Genomic DNA, 13,062 nt, shown 5'->3' on the forward strand with positions numbered 1-13,062 from the left:
GCCTTTCCAAAGGAACACGTGTAAAAGTAACATTCACTATGCATAAGGAAGAAAACTATGAGTAAAGTTGTCATGTTTCTTCAAGTGGACCTTGTCTGGCTTTTGAATTATAATCATGTGCAGAGATTTTTGAAGAGTGCATGGCCACTTGTAGAAGATTTTAACTTCATGTCTGAAGTTAAAAAGTGCTTTGCACAATGTTATTTTGTTCATTTGTTTATTTTGATGAGTTTATTTTGGTGAACTGTAGTATTGGCATCTAGAAAGATTAACAGTGGAGCTTTACATACAAAAACCTTCTGCTTCTTAATGGCACCGTTATCTGGTTTTGTTTATAGACCTTGTATCTGGCATCAATGCTCATAAAAGCACTGTGGAATAATGCACTAGCAGCTAAGGCTCAGCTGTCAAAACAAAGCTCTTTTGCATCTTTACTGAGCACCAATCTACCCATGGGAAACAAAAAAGGTATGTGGTTTTCCAATAAATCTGGTAGTTAAATTTTTAATTTTCATAGTCTCCTTGTTGACTTTGGACAAAAAGGATGTCTAGAGCTTTTGACTTGAAGTATTTTTTTAAAATGTCGTGCTGGCATATTTTTCAAGCAGAAGTTGAGGATAAAGACGAAAGCGTTAAAACTTTGTGAGCGCCTTTGGAAAGCTTGCTATTTCAGATCAGTTCTGGTTGTATATATAAAGTAGTATGTATTTTTCTGTTTTATCTTTTTTAATTCAGAGGATGGTCCGTAAGTCATCAGTTAACTCTTCTTGTTCTGCTGAACATCTGTAACTTACATAGCTACATAAAATTTTACAAAAACTTATCTAATTTTTACCTAGTTTTTGATAACACATGCTATTGCTTTTGTTTTGTTTTTTTTTTTTTTTTTTACTTGACTGTGTATTTCCCCACAGTCATTACTAAAGATGCTGCCAAGCCATTTTACTGTAGTTTCCCTTTCTTTTCCTACTGCTGATTTTTATGAATCATGGACAACTATATGCTGGACAAAAAGATTTTTAGTCACTTATTTTTCCATCCTGCTTTTTTCCTTCAGAAGAAGAGGAGCTCAGAAGAGCAGCCCCTTCACCTTGTAAGTATAGTTTGAGAAGTACAGCACAACCTGATACATTCAATACTACGGTGTTTTTCTACAACTATGGAATTTGAATGGAAGAACTAGTACAACTTTGAAATTATGTTTTTATGAGAACACACGTTAAAATTCTCTTTTGTGTAAAATCTAGGAAATTCATATAGCTGTGCTATATACTGGCAAGAAGAGACATCAGTACAAATTTTGTAGTAAAATGCACAGTGTTCTAAAAATAATATTTAGTGTTTAGGTACGCACATTGTTTGAGTTATGTCCTTTGTTTAACTGTTTGCGGGAAGAATGCTCTTGAGTTCAACATTTGAAGCAGATTTATGTAATTCTGTTATATTCCAATTAATATATATCACCAAGTAACTGGGAAATGTGGTTTTGAACTAGGGTCACCAGCAGCAAGCCCTCAAAGTAGTGACAACAGTGACACCCATCAGAGTGGAGGCAGTGATATTGAAATGGAGGAGCAGCTCATTAATAGAACAAAACATGTACAGCAGCGACTTTCAGATACAGAGGTAAGAGTGTTAATCTGCATCTGTGAATTTTGTTCCTCAGTTGCCTATTATTAGCTATGGAAAAAATATTTTTTCTGTAATTGTTTCAAAACCTGAACAGATACATAACATGTATGGTTACCTGCAGCAGGATAGTGGAGAGCTAGAATCTTATGTTCCGTGCAGCTTATGGAGAATATATTGTGCCTTCCCCCGTGAGCAAATGCACTGCAAAAAAACACCTCAAACAAACACATTCCTGCATTTAAGTTGTATTAATCTCCTAGTAAGGGATTGCATGACATATTGTTGATGTGTCACAATGTCACTCTGTGTGCAAAGCCTGCACATATAGACCGTTACGAATAAGGGAATGCAAAAATGAAATCATTCAATCTGAATCTTTCTCAGAGCATTTTGTCATTGGCAACCAAATTGAGAATGAACAAATGGAGAGCTGTAGATTTGGTGTTTGAATGATGATGATGTCAATTATGTATTTTCAGTAGCGTTTCATTTTTCCACCAATCTTACAACAAAAGCTACCACTAATTTCAGGAATCCCTGCAAGGAAGCTCTGACGAGACAGCCAACAGCGGTGAGGACGGCAGTAGTGGTCCTGGCAGCAGCAGCGGCCACAGCGACGGATCCAGTAACGAGGCAAACTCCAGTCACGCCAGCCAGTCTGCTGGGAGCCCCGGCAGCGAGGTGCAGTCTGAAGACATTGCAGATATTGAAGCTCTCAAAGAAGAGGAGGATGAAGAGGAAGAAGACAGGAGTCATAATCCCCAGAAAAGCAGTCGGAGCACAGACCTACAAAGCAGGAAACTGGAATCACAAACAGGCATTTGTCTGGGAGATTCGCAAGGGGCGTCAGAGAGGAGTGGTGCAAATAACGGGGCGGGAAAGGACCATGTTTTTAACACGGACTCTGTGACACCAGTGGATAATCGAATTAGGATGCTGGATGCTTGTTCTCACGCTGAGGATGCAGAGCATGATATGACAGGGGAAATGAGCAGTGCTCACATTTCACAGGGTTCTCAAGATTCTTGTATAACTCATACGGGGGACTTCCTTGGGGAAACTATTGGAAATGAGTTATTTAACTGTCGACAATTCATTGGGCCACAGCATCACCACCACCACCACCACCATCACCATGATGGGTAGGTAACTTGACATTTCTTCTGATTCCTTCTATAACGGAAATAAAATTGGTAGCAAAACACTCCATTTGGGCAGAAATTTGTATGGACGTTTTGCTATAGTTCAGGATAATTTCGTCTAACAGCGATGATAGTTATTGCACGTAGTTACACGGTAATCTGTTTTGTTAACATCTGATTAAAGCGTTTTGGAAACTTTTTGTATTGAATAAATAAGACAACATTTAAGAAGATGCTAAAATTGTTTTGGAAAATGCTGTATTAAGTTAACGTTAAAGAAGTCAACGCAATCATCATGATAGTGGGACCTTCAATTTATCTGTAATTGTTTTTTAAATTCGTGCGAAGGTCTGTTCAGACAGATGATTCATCATGACTTTAGCTTTAGGGAGATGTCTACTCACTTGTAGTCTGCTATAAACAACTTTCTCTTTCATATCGTCCATTCTAATATTCTTTTACAGGCATATGGTTGATGATATGCTGAGTGCTGATGATGTCAGTTGCAGTAGTTCCCAAGTCAGTGCAAAATCAGAGAAAAATATGGCTGATTTTGATGGGGAAGAGTCTGGCTGTGAAGAAGAGCTTGTACAGATCAATTCGCACGCTGAGCTCACATCTCATCTCCAGCAGCACCTTCCCAACCTTGCCTCTATCTATCATGAACATCTTAGTCAAGGTACGAGTCATAAAATAGAAAAACATTGTACTTCTAACTCAGTTTTATATGATTTTGAATTAGTCACCAATAATGAAAATAATAAAATTATTTTAACCATATATCTATATTTGCCCAAAGAAACCAGAGTGACTACTGGGATTTTACTACTTCTTCCAAGAAATTCGTTTTTGGATCACATCAGATGTAGCTGTATTTACCTTTTTAGAATTTTGTCCCCTCCATTTCTACTGGAGCTTTTAATGCAAGTCAAAACAAACGCACCAAAGAGCCTAGCAAATGTTTTTTTTCTGATCAGTTATTAAAGTAAAAAGAAAGGTGGTACTGAAATGCAAGATTTTCTTTTTTTTTCCCCTCTCTCTGAAATTTTATGCGATTTTTCTTCTGGTGGGTGGATCTTATTGTGATTCTGTACATGTGTCATCTTAAATGAATTACCCATAATGGGCTGTACAGAGGATCATTTTGGAAAAATGGGTTAAAATATAACCTGGGGAGCTTGAAGGGCATTTTATGCTCTTTCATCTTACACTGCCAAATCTTCTAGTTTACTTCAGGGTGCAATTTAAGATGCTACTAAAACACTTCTCAAGAATTATATCATCTTTCCATATGCTATTGTGGCAGCTTTATTTTCTGTTTCATCCTCCTTTTAAATATAATGGAGGGGGTATGTTTAGTGAAGGTGTGACATTTTTCTTCTCTATTCAGGCAGAACCAAGCTTGCTATCTTCCAACAGACAGTAAACCCAGTACTATTTATATCTTTTCCAGAAACACAGTTGAATAAGAAGTCTCTTTTTTTCTTTAGGCTTAACATTTCTTGTTACTTGGAACTGAATTATAATTTCAGCCTGACATTGAAAATCTGGAAGGATTTTTTTTTCAACACCTAAGATTTGAATAAACTAATGCAACTTTGTAGTTAAAGCATGCTGTAAATCAGCATTTTTTTCCAATATTTTCCATAGATATGACATGTCTTTCTGAAGATCCAAATTATTGTTTGAGCATGAGGCCTTCAGTGCAGCTTATTTTTGACACCTCTAGTTTTGCACGTGCAAATAATTACAGTCTTGTGCATGCAATCTAAATTTTCCACTTGACTTTGCTGTTACATGAAAATAGTATCAGATAGTAGATAAATGAATGGTACCAGCTGTGGCCACATAGGAGAAGGAAAATGTCTGTCACTATTTATGAAAACATGATGAGTTTCTAAAATCATTCACTTTGATACTCTGTCGTACATAAAAAAATGGTGTTTGTTTTGCCTGATGTTTAGTTAGATAGAGGAGATCATGCAGTATGAGAGGAATTTATTGAAATGTGCTTCTTTCTTGCTTCCCAACCATGTCAGTTATAAAGATACTTTTCTTCAGACCACAGCACTACAGAAAGACTGAAGAAATATTTTAATTACACTGTGATTTAAATCTAATTAAATTAAAAAGCAATAGCACCTGCATCTGTAATTCTTACATGCTGTTTTTATTGTAACTTCCCATTAGCCAGAAAAAAAGTAAATATTGGCTTAACTGCCCTGTTGACTTCTTGTATGGTCATAATATTTTGTCTTCTTTTAAGAACCCACATGTAGAAAAGGGCTGCAATTAGTGTGGTGTTGTATACGCTTCAAAATAGCCATGTTAATTAAAGCATGTTGTTGTTCATGCACTTAGGCAATAATGTTCAGATTAGATAGTTCCTTCTATTTATTCAATAACGGTCTTTATATTTTGTTCAGGACCAGCAGTTCATAAACATCAATATAATAGCAATGCGGTGACGGACATTAATTTGGATAATGTTTGTAAGAAAGGAAATACCCTTTTGTGGGATCTGGTCCAGGATGAAGATGCAGTAAGTTGAATACCAGAAAAGAATATTTTTTAAAAGAAAATAAATATATGCTATTCAGTGCCCTTTCTTTCTACTTGCTGTAGATTCATCTCTCTGAAGGGTTAATAAATGAAGCAGAGAAGCTGCTCTGTTCCTTAGTATGCTGGTTCACTGACAGACAGATTCGAATGAGATTTATTGAAGGCTGCTTAGAAAATTTAGCAAACAACAGGTAACTTAAATCATAAATTATCTGGTTTTACATGTATCTATTTTTGCAACATATAGGATATCCAAGTTGACTATAATGGTTATTTCATTTTATGGGAAGACAAGTTAAACCAGACAAAAACAAAAGTGTAAAAATAAGTTTTCAAGGTGGTGTGGGTGTATCTGATGTTTCTATTCTGTTGTTGTCCTGAATTTCTCATCGCGTTGCGTTAGGCTGTTCTCCCTTCTGCCAGAGCTCACAGCCTTCCTACCATTTGGTAAAATCAGTCCCAAATCTTAGCGAGTTGAATGCAAGGTTGAGTGCCTTGGCATAAGCATTTTGAACTGAATATTTAGATTTTACGTACAAGTGGCTGTGGAGCACACAAGTTCTTTTCCACCATGTCTGTTGTGGTGTCTAATTTCTGTGAAGAAGCAGCTGGAGGTAGAAGTAATACCTTTACCTCAGATAATTTGTTTTAATACAACCCAAAGCTGTGAGATTATACAGTTTGAAGACTGGCAAAAGTGGAATTTATTTTATTGATACAACCAATAAACTGCTGAACATCACCTGCAGTGTGGTGTTGTTACCGTTTTGCTAAGAATTGTATTTGTGAGATGATATTAATTAATGAAAGAAATGTAAAGATACTTATCACCGATATGCAAGTTCTGTTACATGCAGTTTATGCGCTTGAGTTTTCCTAGATAGTTGTCTTACTATACACACCTACTTGTGTCTATAATGAGTTTAAGGCAGATTTATTTCTGCCATCGTCTGTTTGTAGAAAAACCATACTCATTTTGCTGAAATTTCAAGAGATTTTTTATGAAACTCAAAAATAATAATTTCTCTTTTGAAATTTAAGTAATTTTTAATAAGAAAAAATGTATACTGTTTTATTTTTATACTTGTCCAACAGCTGCATGTCCAAGGTATTAACATGTGAAGAATTTGAAGGTCAGATTGAGAAAAGTAGTTGGCTGACATGAGGGTGGATTTCACACGGGTGTTTCCAGTGCTTTCAGTTAGTCTGTTGCTCACCGAACCTGAGCTTCTCAAAGTAATTTTAAAATTGACTGGTTTAATTTTGTAACAGCCGTCTATTGTCATCATTTCTCTCTTTCTCCTTTAGATCAGTAGTAGTTTCACTTCGTCTTCTTCCAAAGCTCTTTGGTACGTTTCAACAATTCGGGAGCAGTTATGATACACATTGGATAACAATGTAAGTAGCGCCCTGTCCCCAACAGCCTAAACCAACAGGAGCGGTGGAATTTTGGGGGCTGCTGCAAGGCTTTAGTGTGTCCAAATTAATAATGACCTAAGGTTATCATCTGTCTGTTGTCTGGCCTAGATGTATGAGCTTGTCTTATCACTCAGGCTTAGATTTCTTCATAATACACAACTGTTGTAAATGAGAGGAAGGCTAATTTTTATATTTTTTTTATTCCCTCGCTCCCCTTTAAATAGCAAAGGATCCACTAATAGTATATTGTAAAAAGTTGTCATAACTTAATGCTACGTCATTCTGTTCTGATTGTAAGTCAAATGCTTCTCAGTAGCAAAAATTTGGTTTATAAGAAAACCTTTGAAATGGGAAGATATATAGTATAGCATTCCATACTAGAACAAACTATGTAATTAGCCAGTCTAACTGTGAAGAACAGACTACTGGAATTTTGGGGAAAGATTACAGTGATTATCAGCAATTTTTCTTGGCCTTTTTGACGTGACTTTTAAATATATGCCCGGTTCTGAGTTTTGGCTTAGACTTTTTCTGAGTCAGGGCCTTTAGAAACAGTTTTTATGGTCTCAAAGGGGAGCGTTTTGTCAGCTCTGTGTCTGAAAATAATGACATTGTGGAGCCTGTCGGATGACACGGAAGAAGAGAGTACTGTCTAGAAAATACGCTTGAATTCATGGTGGATGGAAAACAGAATGTTTACTTTGACTTTATGTGTGTACAATTTTCCTATAGTAGCTGTCTAATTTCTGTAGCTTTTCTGATCTTTTAAAGCCAACCATAACACTTTCTGCCCTTTAAATTGACACAGGTGGGCAGAAAAGGAACTTAACATGATGAAACTTTTCTTTGATAATTTGGTACACTACATTCAGGCCGTCAGGGAAGGACGACATAAACACGCGCTGTAAGTACAAAACTGGCTTTGAGTGCCTGAGATTTGATGTTTGCAAATGTTTCTTTTCTGCTTTTCTTCTGGTGCTTCTGATGTGTTCTTATAAGTAAATACTTTCTATAGGAACATTACATTTTTAGGGAAACAAAGGTCTGTAACAACAATAACATTTCAAATAGCTTCCTTTTCTGTAAAAAAAATATGCAACAACTCTCATGTCATTTTTGTTAGACATTACATTCAATATTTGTTTACAAATAAAACATGAAGATTTTATATCTTCACATAAAAGCCATTTCAGATCATAAAACTATTCAGTTGTTTTAGTTTTAAAATATGTTATCATTAACCTTTGTACTTAACACATTTATCCGCACTTTCCAATCTGTATAATAAAAATTAGGTTTATACACCCAAGTGATAAAATTTCTAGCTTCCCAACCCTGGAGGAATGGACTTTTCATGCTTTGACAGATGTCAAAGTCAATATGTAAATATGGGCATCCACAACTGAAAAATGTCGCTATTTATGGGTCAAATTTTTACTTCATACTCCTTTCCATTGGATGTTGCTCTTGTGAGAAATATTCAAAAACTGATCGAAAGTGGGACAAATGGCTTCCAATTCAGGCAAAATGATACATTGTTCTGCTCCTTTGACCATTAAGCTTCTACCTTGTAAATAGAAATAAAGCTAATATTTTAATGTGAAGTTATGAAAATGTTTTTATAAATAATGGATATCAGCTGGAATCAGAAATTCAAGGTAGAAATACCAGCATTTTACAAGTTAGGGAGAAAATTAAGGTCAGATCCTGCAGGATGCTAATGACAAAATGATGCACTTGAACTGGACTGCATGCCAAAAAAACCCACTTCCACCTCCCCCCAAAAAAACAACAAAAAAAGGTACCTTATCTAGTAATGACGAGTGTGTCATTCCACTTGTTTGGTTCTGTTAAGTGTACACCTGCAGTCTAGACTATATACTGAAGTCCAGAAAGGAACTTATAAGAAAAAAATATTTATGCTTTTAAGAGGCACGTGTATGAATGGGGTAAAAAAGTTATGACAATAAACAATTAAACTTTTTAAAATACAAATTTAAATTTTAGATACAGCCACAGTGCAGAAGTTCAGGTTCGTCTTCAATTCCTGACATGTGTGTTTTCAACTCTAGGATCGCCAGATCATTTCAGTAAGTATTTGAGGTTACCTTACCAGAGAAGCACCTCATAATAAGGCTCACATAGTTCTTAATAATCAATGTTAGCTTAAATAAATTATATTTTATACATGCAATTTTAAATAATCTCTGGTAGTGTTTCAAAAGAAGGAAGATTTTTTGATGAAAGCACAGAACCAACATTGGAGTTTAGATTCTGTTGCAGTTCTGCGAGAACAAATTTTTATGTTCTCCGTGCTTCATTTTTTTCTACATATTAGGACTGTAGTAATTGCTGAAATAAAGATAATATATTCTGTATTTGTGGGTTTTGATTCATATCCATAATGTTCCCAGAGATCTTTTAGTGGAGTGCACTGTAAGTAAGTTGTGATACCAAAAAGGAACAATTCTTTGTATTTTAAAACTGTCAGAAATTGGCTTACGCTTCTGTGAAATTAGTATTCTGTGTGATAGTTGATCTGTGCAGATGCTGGACTGTTTCCTCTCTAAAAGGTGAAAAATAGGAATCTCCTGATGTGGCTGATAGAATTCCAAGGCAAACATAATTTGTAGTAACCCTTGGTGGCTTTCCCTTCCATAAATTCTTGTGGCCACTCTCCTCTTAAGCCCTTATAAACTAATAGCCTTCAGTGTTTCGGCATGAGCTCTGTACAGACTTTCGGTTGAGTATATATTGAGGTCATTTATTAAAACAATTGAAGGGAGGAGTCATTTGGGTAGTCTCAGTATAGGCAGTCAGCGTTGGCACACAATGTATGGCTTGTCCCTCTGGTCATTAGAGGAAGGAAGAAGAATTTCTGTAGCCAAGAGAAAAAAAAAATTCCAACACTGTATTTGCGATTGCCAATAGGATAGCCACAATTCTTTTTAAAGAAATTTGTTGGGATCACAAATGTTTCTCTGCCAGCTAAGAAAATAAACCTACTGTTCTCCTGGAAGGAGAAGTGATGAAATAGTTACAGAGATACTAGTTCCAGCCACAGTCTCAATATTGAGCTCAAAGCTGGACTCTAAGTTGTGGCCAATAATTACTTATAAACTGAAAAAACAACCCGCTGTTTGGTATGAGATCCCAGGTTTCTTGTTTCCGAAAACTTCTTGTCCTGACAAAACTCTTCTGTATGTATTTTGCTGTATGTTATAAAGGAGTAGTTAAAAATACTTTCCTAATTTTAGGGTTGAGTTTAGAACAAGTGGACATACTGTGGCACTGCTTAGTAGAAGATTCTGAATGTTACGATGATGCACTACACTGGTTCTTGAATCAAGTACGAAGTAAAGATCAGCATGCTATGGGTATGGAGACTTACAAGCATCTTTTTTTGGAAAAGGTATGTCGAGAGTTAATTACAACCTTCTAATAAAAGCGTTTCTCTCCAAATCAGCACTATTTAATGTACTTTAAATGGTTTCTATGAAAAATATGTCTTTAGTGGTCTGAGAGGGCCCCACTTGTCATGCAGTGATTTTTCTCTGCTTAGGGGGAAGAGAGTAATGCATTGACATAAATTCTTTTCACACTATTATTTACTTGTTTGCGCAATAATTAATGTAGTCTGCGGCTTTTTCAAGGTTACGCATTTTTTTGTCTAGTTTTCTAAGCGTATGATTTTTTTGAATGGACATGTTTTGTCTGCTAACAATTTTTTCTGCTGTTGATAAGTTAAGCAGCTAGTGTTACAAGAATAATTTTTGTTTCCTCTGCGCTGTTACAGTCCAAATCAGTGGTAGAGAAAAGTGGTTTGTTTAAGCCAATTGTAGTTGATTTTTTTATATTGTATATAAAATTCACAGAGTATGGTCTTTTGCAAGAATAAATTTTAATTTGTGTACTACATTTGAATATGGTAATAAAAATGACGTTTTTCTGTGCTAATGAAATAAATAGCCTGTAATTGCTATCCATTCCAGCACTGAATTGTTTTTTCCATACTAAAGTGCATTCGTTTTATTTAGATGCCACAACTAAAACCAGAAACTATCAGTATGACTGGCCTAAACCTCTTCCAGCATTTGTGCAATTTGGCTCGATTGGCTACTAGTGCGTATGATGGCGGCTCAAACTCAGAGGTAAGCCCAGATCCTGCACTCGTGTTTTTCTTATTTCTGAGGGAAGGGAAAAGTTAAATTACTTAACCTGCAACGACATACCTCCTGAGAATTTAATGGCTTGAATGTTATTTACTGGTTTGAAATGGTAATGTCACAATCCATAGCGGTGGCGTCTGTACAGATTCCTGCCTCAAGGAGAGCCCTGGAAGCTCAGGACTCAAAACTTCCAAGTGTCGGACACCGAAACGGAGATAAGAGGGGCCAGTGATCCTGGCCTTCCCTCATGGCTTTGAACATATGTGGATTTTGTCTCTAGAGGCACAGACAGGAAACCACAAAGAAAGTGATACCTGTTGCCTGCATGTCTTTGTGGACTGCATAATATACTTAGTATAACAGAACCCTGTTCACTGTTGCATTTAAGTAATGGGTTTGTAACGTTGACTTATTTATAAATAAGAAGATTCAGATGGCATTCAACTAGGCATATTTAATTCTGACTAGAAATCTGTTGTAAAATGTGTCTCAGTTTACACATGTGTTTTACAAGTTTTTCTTCTCTAGTTTTTCATACAAAGTATCTCAGAAATAAAATTACATCTAGGATATTTTTCCCTGAATTGACTTGAGGCAATTTTTAATTAAAATTTCCATTCTTGCAATGAATACCAGTAATAGTTGTGGTTTAAAGGCTTCATTTAAAAGTATTCCTGTTTGTCGAAAATGAAAATTCACTCTTGAATTTTAACCAGTTCTCATGCTTCAAACTAGGAAAATATTTATGAAGGTTACAATTGTGTAGTAATTGATGTGTGCAGTGGCGACAGCCCGAGCAGAGGAAAAACAGAGATATTTTTAGTAATTGCATCAAGAGGCAAATAAAATGTCTCAGGTTGGAAAAGCATCACTCCCAGTAAAATAATGAGGCGATGTTTTGTTTCTGTGTTTGTTTTCCTTTTGTCAAAACAGTTGTGTGGCATGGACCAGTTCTGGGGTATTGCTTTAAGAGCACAGTCTGGTGATGTTAGTCGAGCGGCTATCCAGTATATCAACTCTTACTATATCAACGGTATGAATTTTTATTTTTCTTTTCTGTTTAAAATGTTAAAAAAAAATTTAATGTGATTCTCGTTTTTATTCTTGGTATTAAAATGCATAGACCTAAAGTTATGTGTATATAATTGACTTTAACTGATATTATAGGTAAAACTGGTCTGGAAAAAGAACAGGAATTTATTAGCAAGTGTATGGAGAGTCTGATGATAGCGTCTAGTAACCTTGAGAGAGACTCACATTCAAGTCTGACCATTATTGAAAGAGGACTCTTGATGCTGAAAACACACCTGGAGGCTTTTAGGAGAAGGTAAATAGCTCCATTGATATATTTGGATGCAGAATTTATTTATATTCCTCTTATCATAATGATGAATGAGTTATTATTCTTAATTTAAGTACTAGTTTCTTTGTTTTTCTGTGTGTAAAGTAAGGACAGTAGTGGAAATTTGCAAGGTAATATATGAGGTTTAAACAGTTATGAGAGTTGGCCCTTGTCATTGTGTAAAGACATATGGATGTGGTTCGTGTTTTCCTATCCCTCACATTTCAAAGGTACTTTAGTTTTATTTGAAAAATAGGGAGAATATCAGTAATTTCCTCTTATTTTGGAAAAAACAGTGAACAAAGGTGCAAGTTTTGGCTTTCCTCTCATTGTTTATTGAACATTTGCGTTAAATAGGTTTTGACAAAAATACTTTTCCAACATTTTTACCTGCTTAAGGTTTGCGTATCACCTGAGGCAGTGGCAGATTGAAGGCACTGGCATCAGCAGTCACTTGAAAGCCCTGAGTGACAAACAGTCACTACCACTAAGAATTGTCTGTCAGCCAGCGGGGCTTCCTGACAAGGTAACGTAAAAACGCTTCGGAAAGCGCATCCTACAGTGTTAAATTTCAGTAAGTCCACCGTGTGCTTTGAAAAATAAAATCTCTGGTTTATTTCAGATGACTATAGAAATGTATCCTAGTGATCAGGTGGCCGATCTACGGGCTGAGGTCACCCATTGGTACGAAAACCTGCAGAAGGAGCAGATAAATCAACAAGCGCAACTTCAGGAGTTTGGCCAAAGCAGCCGCAAAGCGGAGTTTCCTGGTAAGCTGGGTTTGGAATAATCTAGT

At 36.0% G+C, this 13,062-nt stretch overlaps 1 protein-coding gene across 10 annotated transcripts in view; it reads left to right on the plus strand.

The window, feature by feature from the left end:
- Window positions 1-13,062, plus strand: part of USP34 (ubiquitin specific peptidase 34) — a 124,262-nt gene that overhangs the window by 55,933 nt on the left and 55,267 nt on the right. For 5 of the 10 annotated variants that reach the window (XM_065630611.1, XM_065630616.1, XM_065630614.1 and 2 more), the window contains 16 exons: window positions 339-468; window positions 1,058-1,093; window positions 1,496-1,626; window positions 2,164-2,774; window positions 3,239-3,453; window positions 5,201-5,316; window positions 5,400-5,527; window positions 6,645-6,734; window positions 7,564-7,659; window positions 8,763-8,845; window positions 10,013-10,167; window positions 10,793-10,906; window positions 11,858-11,957; window positions 12,092-12,251; window positions 12,666-12,792; window positions 12,889-13,036. In XM_065630611.1, the coding sequence (XP_065486683.1) occupies window positions 339-468; window positions 1,058-1,093; window positions 1,496-1,626; window positions 2,164-2,774; window positions 3,239-3,453; window positions 5,201-5,316; window positions 5,400-5,527; window positions 6,645-6,734; window positions 7,564-7,659; window positions 8,763-8,845; window positions 10,013-10,167; window positions 10,793-10,906; window positions 11,858-11,957; window positions 12,092-12,251; window positions 12,666-12,792; window positions 12,889-13,036 (2,440 nt within the window). The remainder of the gene's footprint in view (window positions 1-338; window positions 469-1,057; window positions 1,094-1,495; window positions 1,627-2,163; window positions 2,775-3,238; window positions 3,454-5,200; window positions 5,317-5,399; window positions 5,528-6,644; window positions 6,735-7,563; window positions 7,660-8,762; window positions 8,846-10,012; window positions 10,168-10,792; window positions 10,907-11,857; window positions 11,958-12,091; window positions 12,252-12,665; window positions 12,793-12,888; window positions 13,037-13,062) is intronic. The other 5 variants (XM_065630612.1, XM_065630615.1, XM_065630618.1 and 2 more) reach the window with 2 other exon arrangements.

The sequence above is a fragment of the Caloenas nicobarica genome, chromosome 3, assembly GCF_036013445.1.
Source record: "Caloenas nicobarica isolate bCalNic1 chromosome 3, bCalNic1.hap1, whole genome shotgun sequence".
Taxonomy (NCBI): Eukaryota; Metazoa; Chordata; class Aves; order Columbiformes; family Columbidae; genus Caloenas; species Caloenas nicobarica.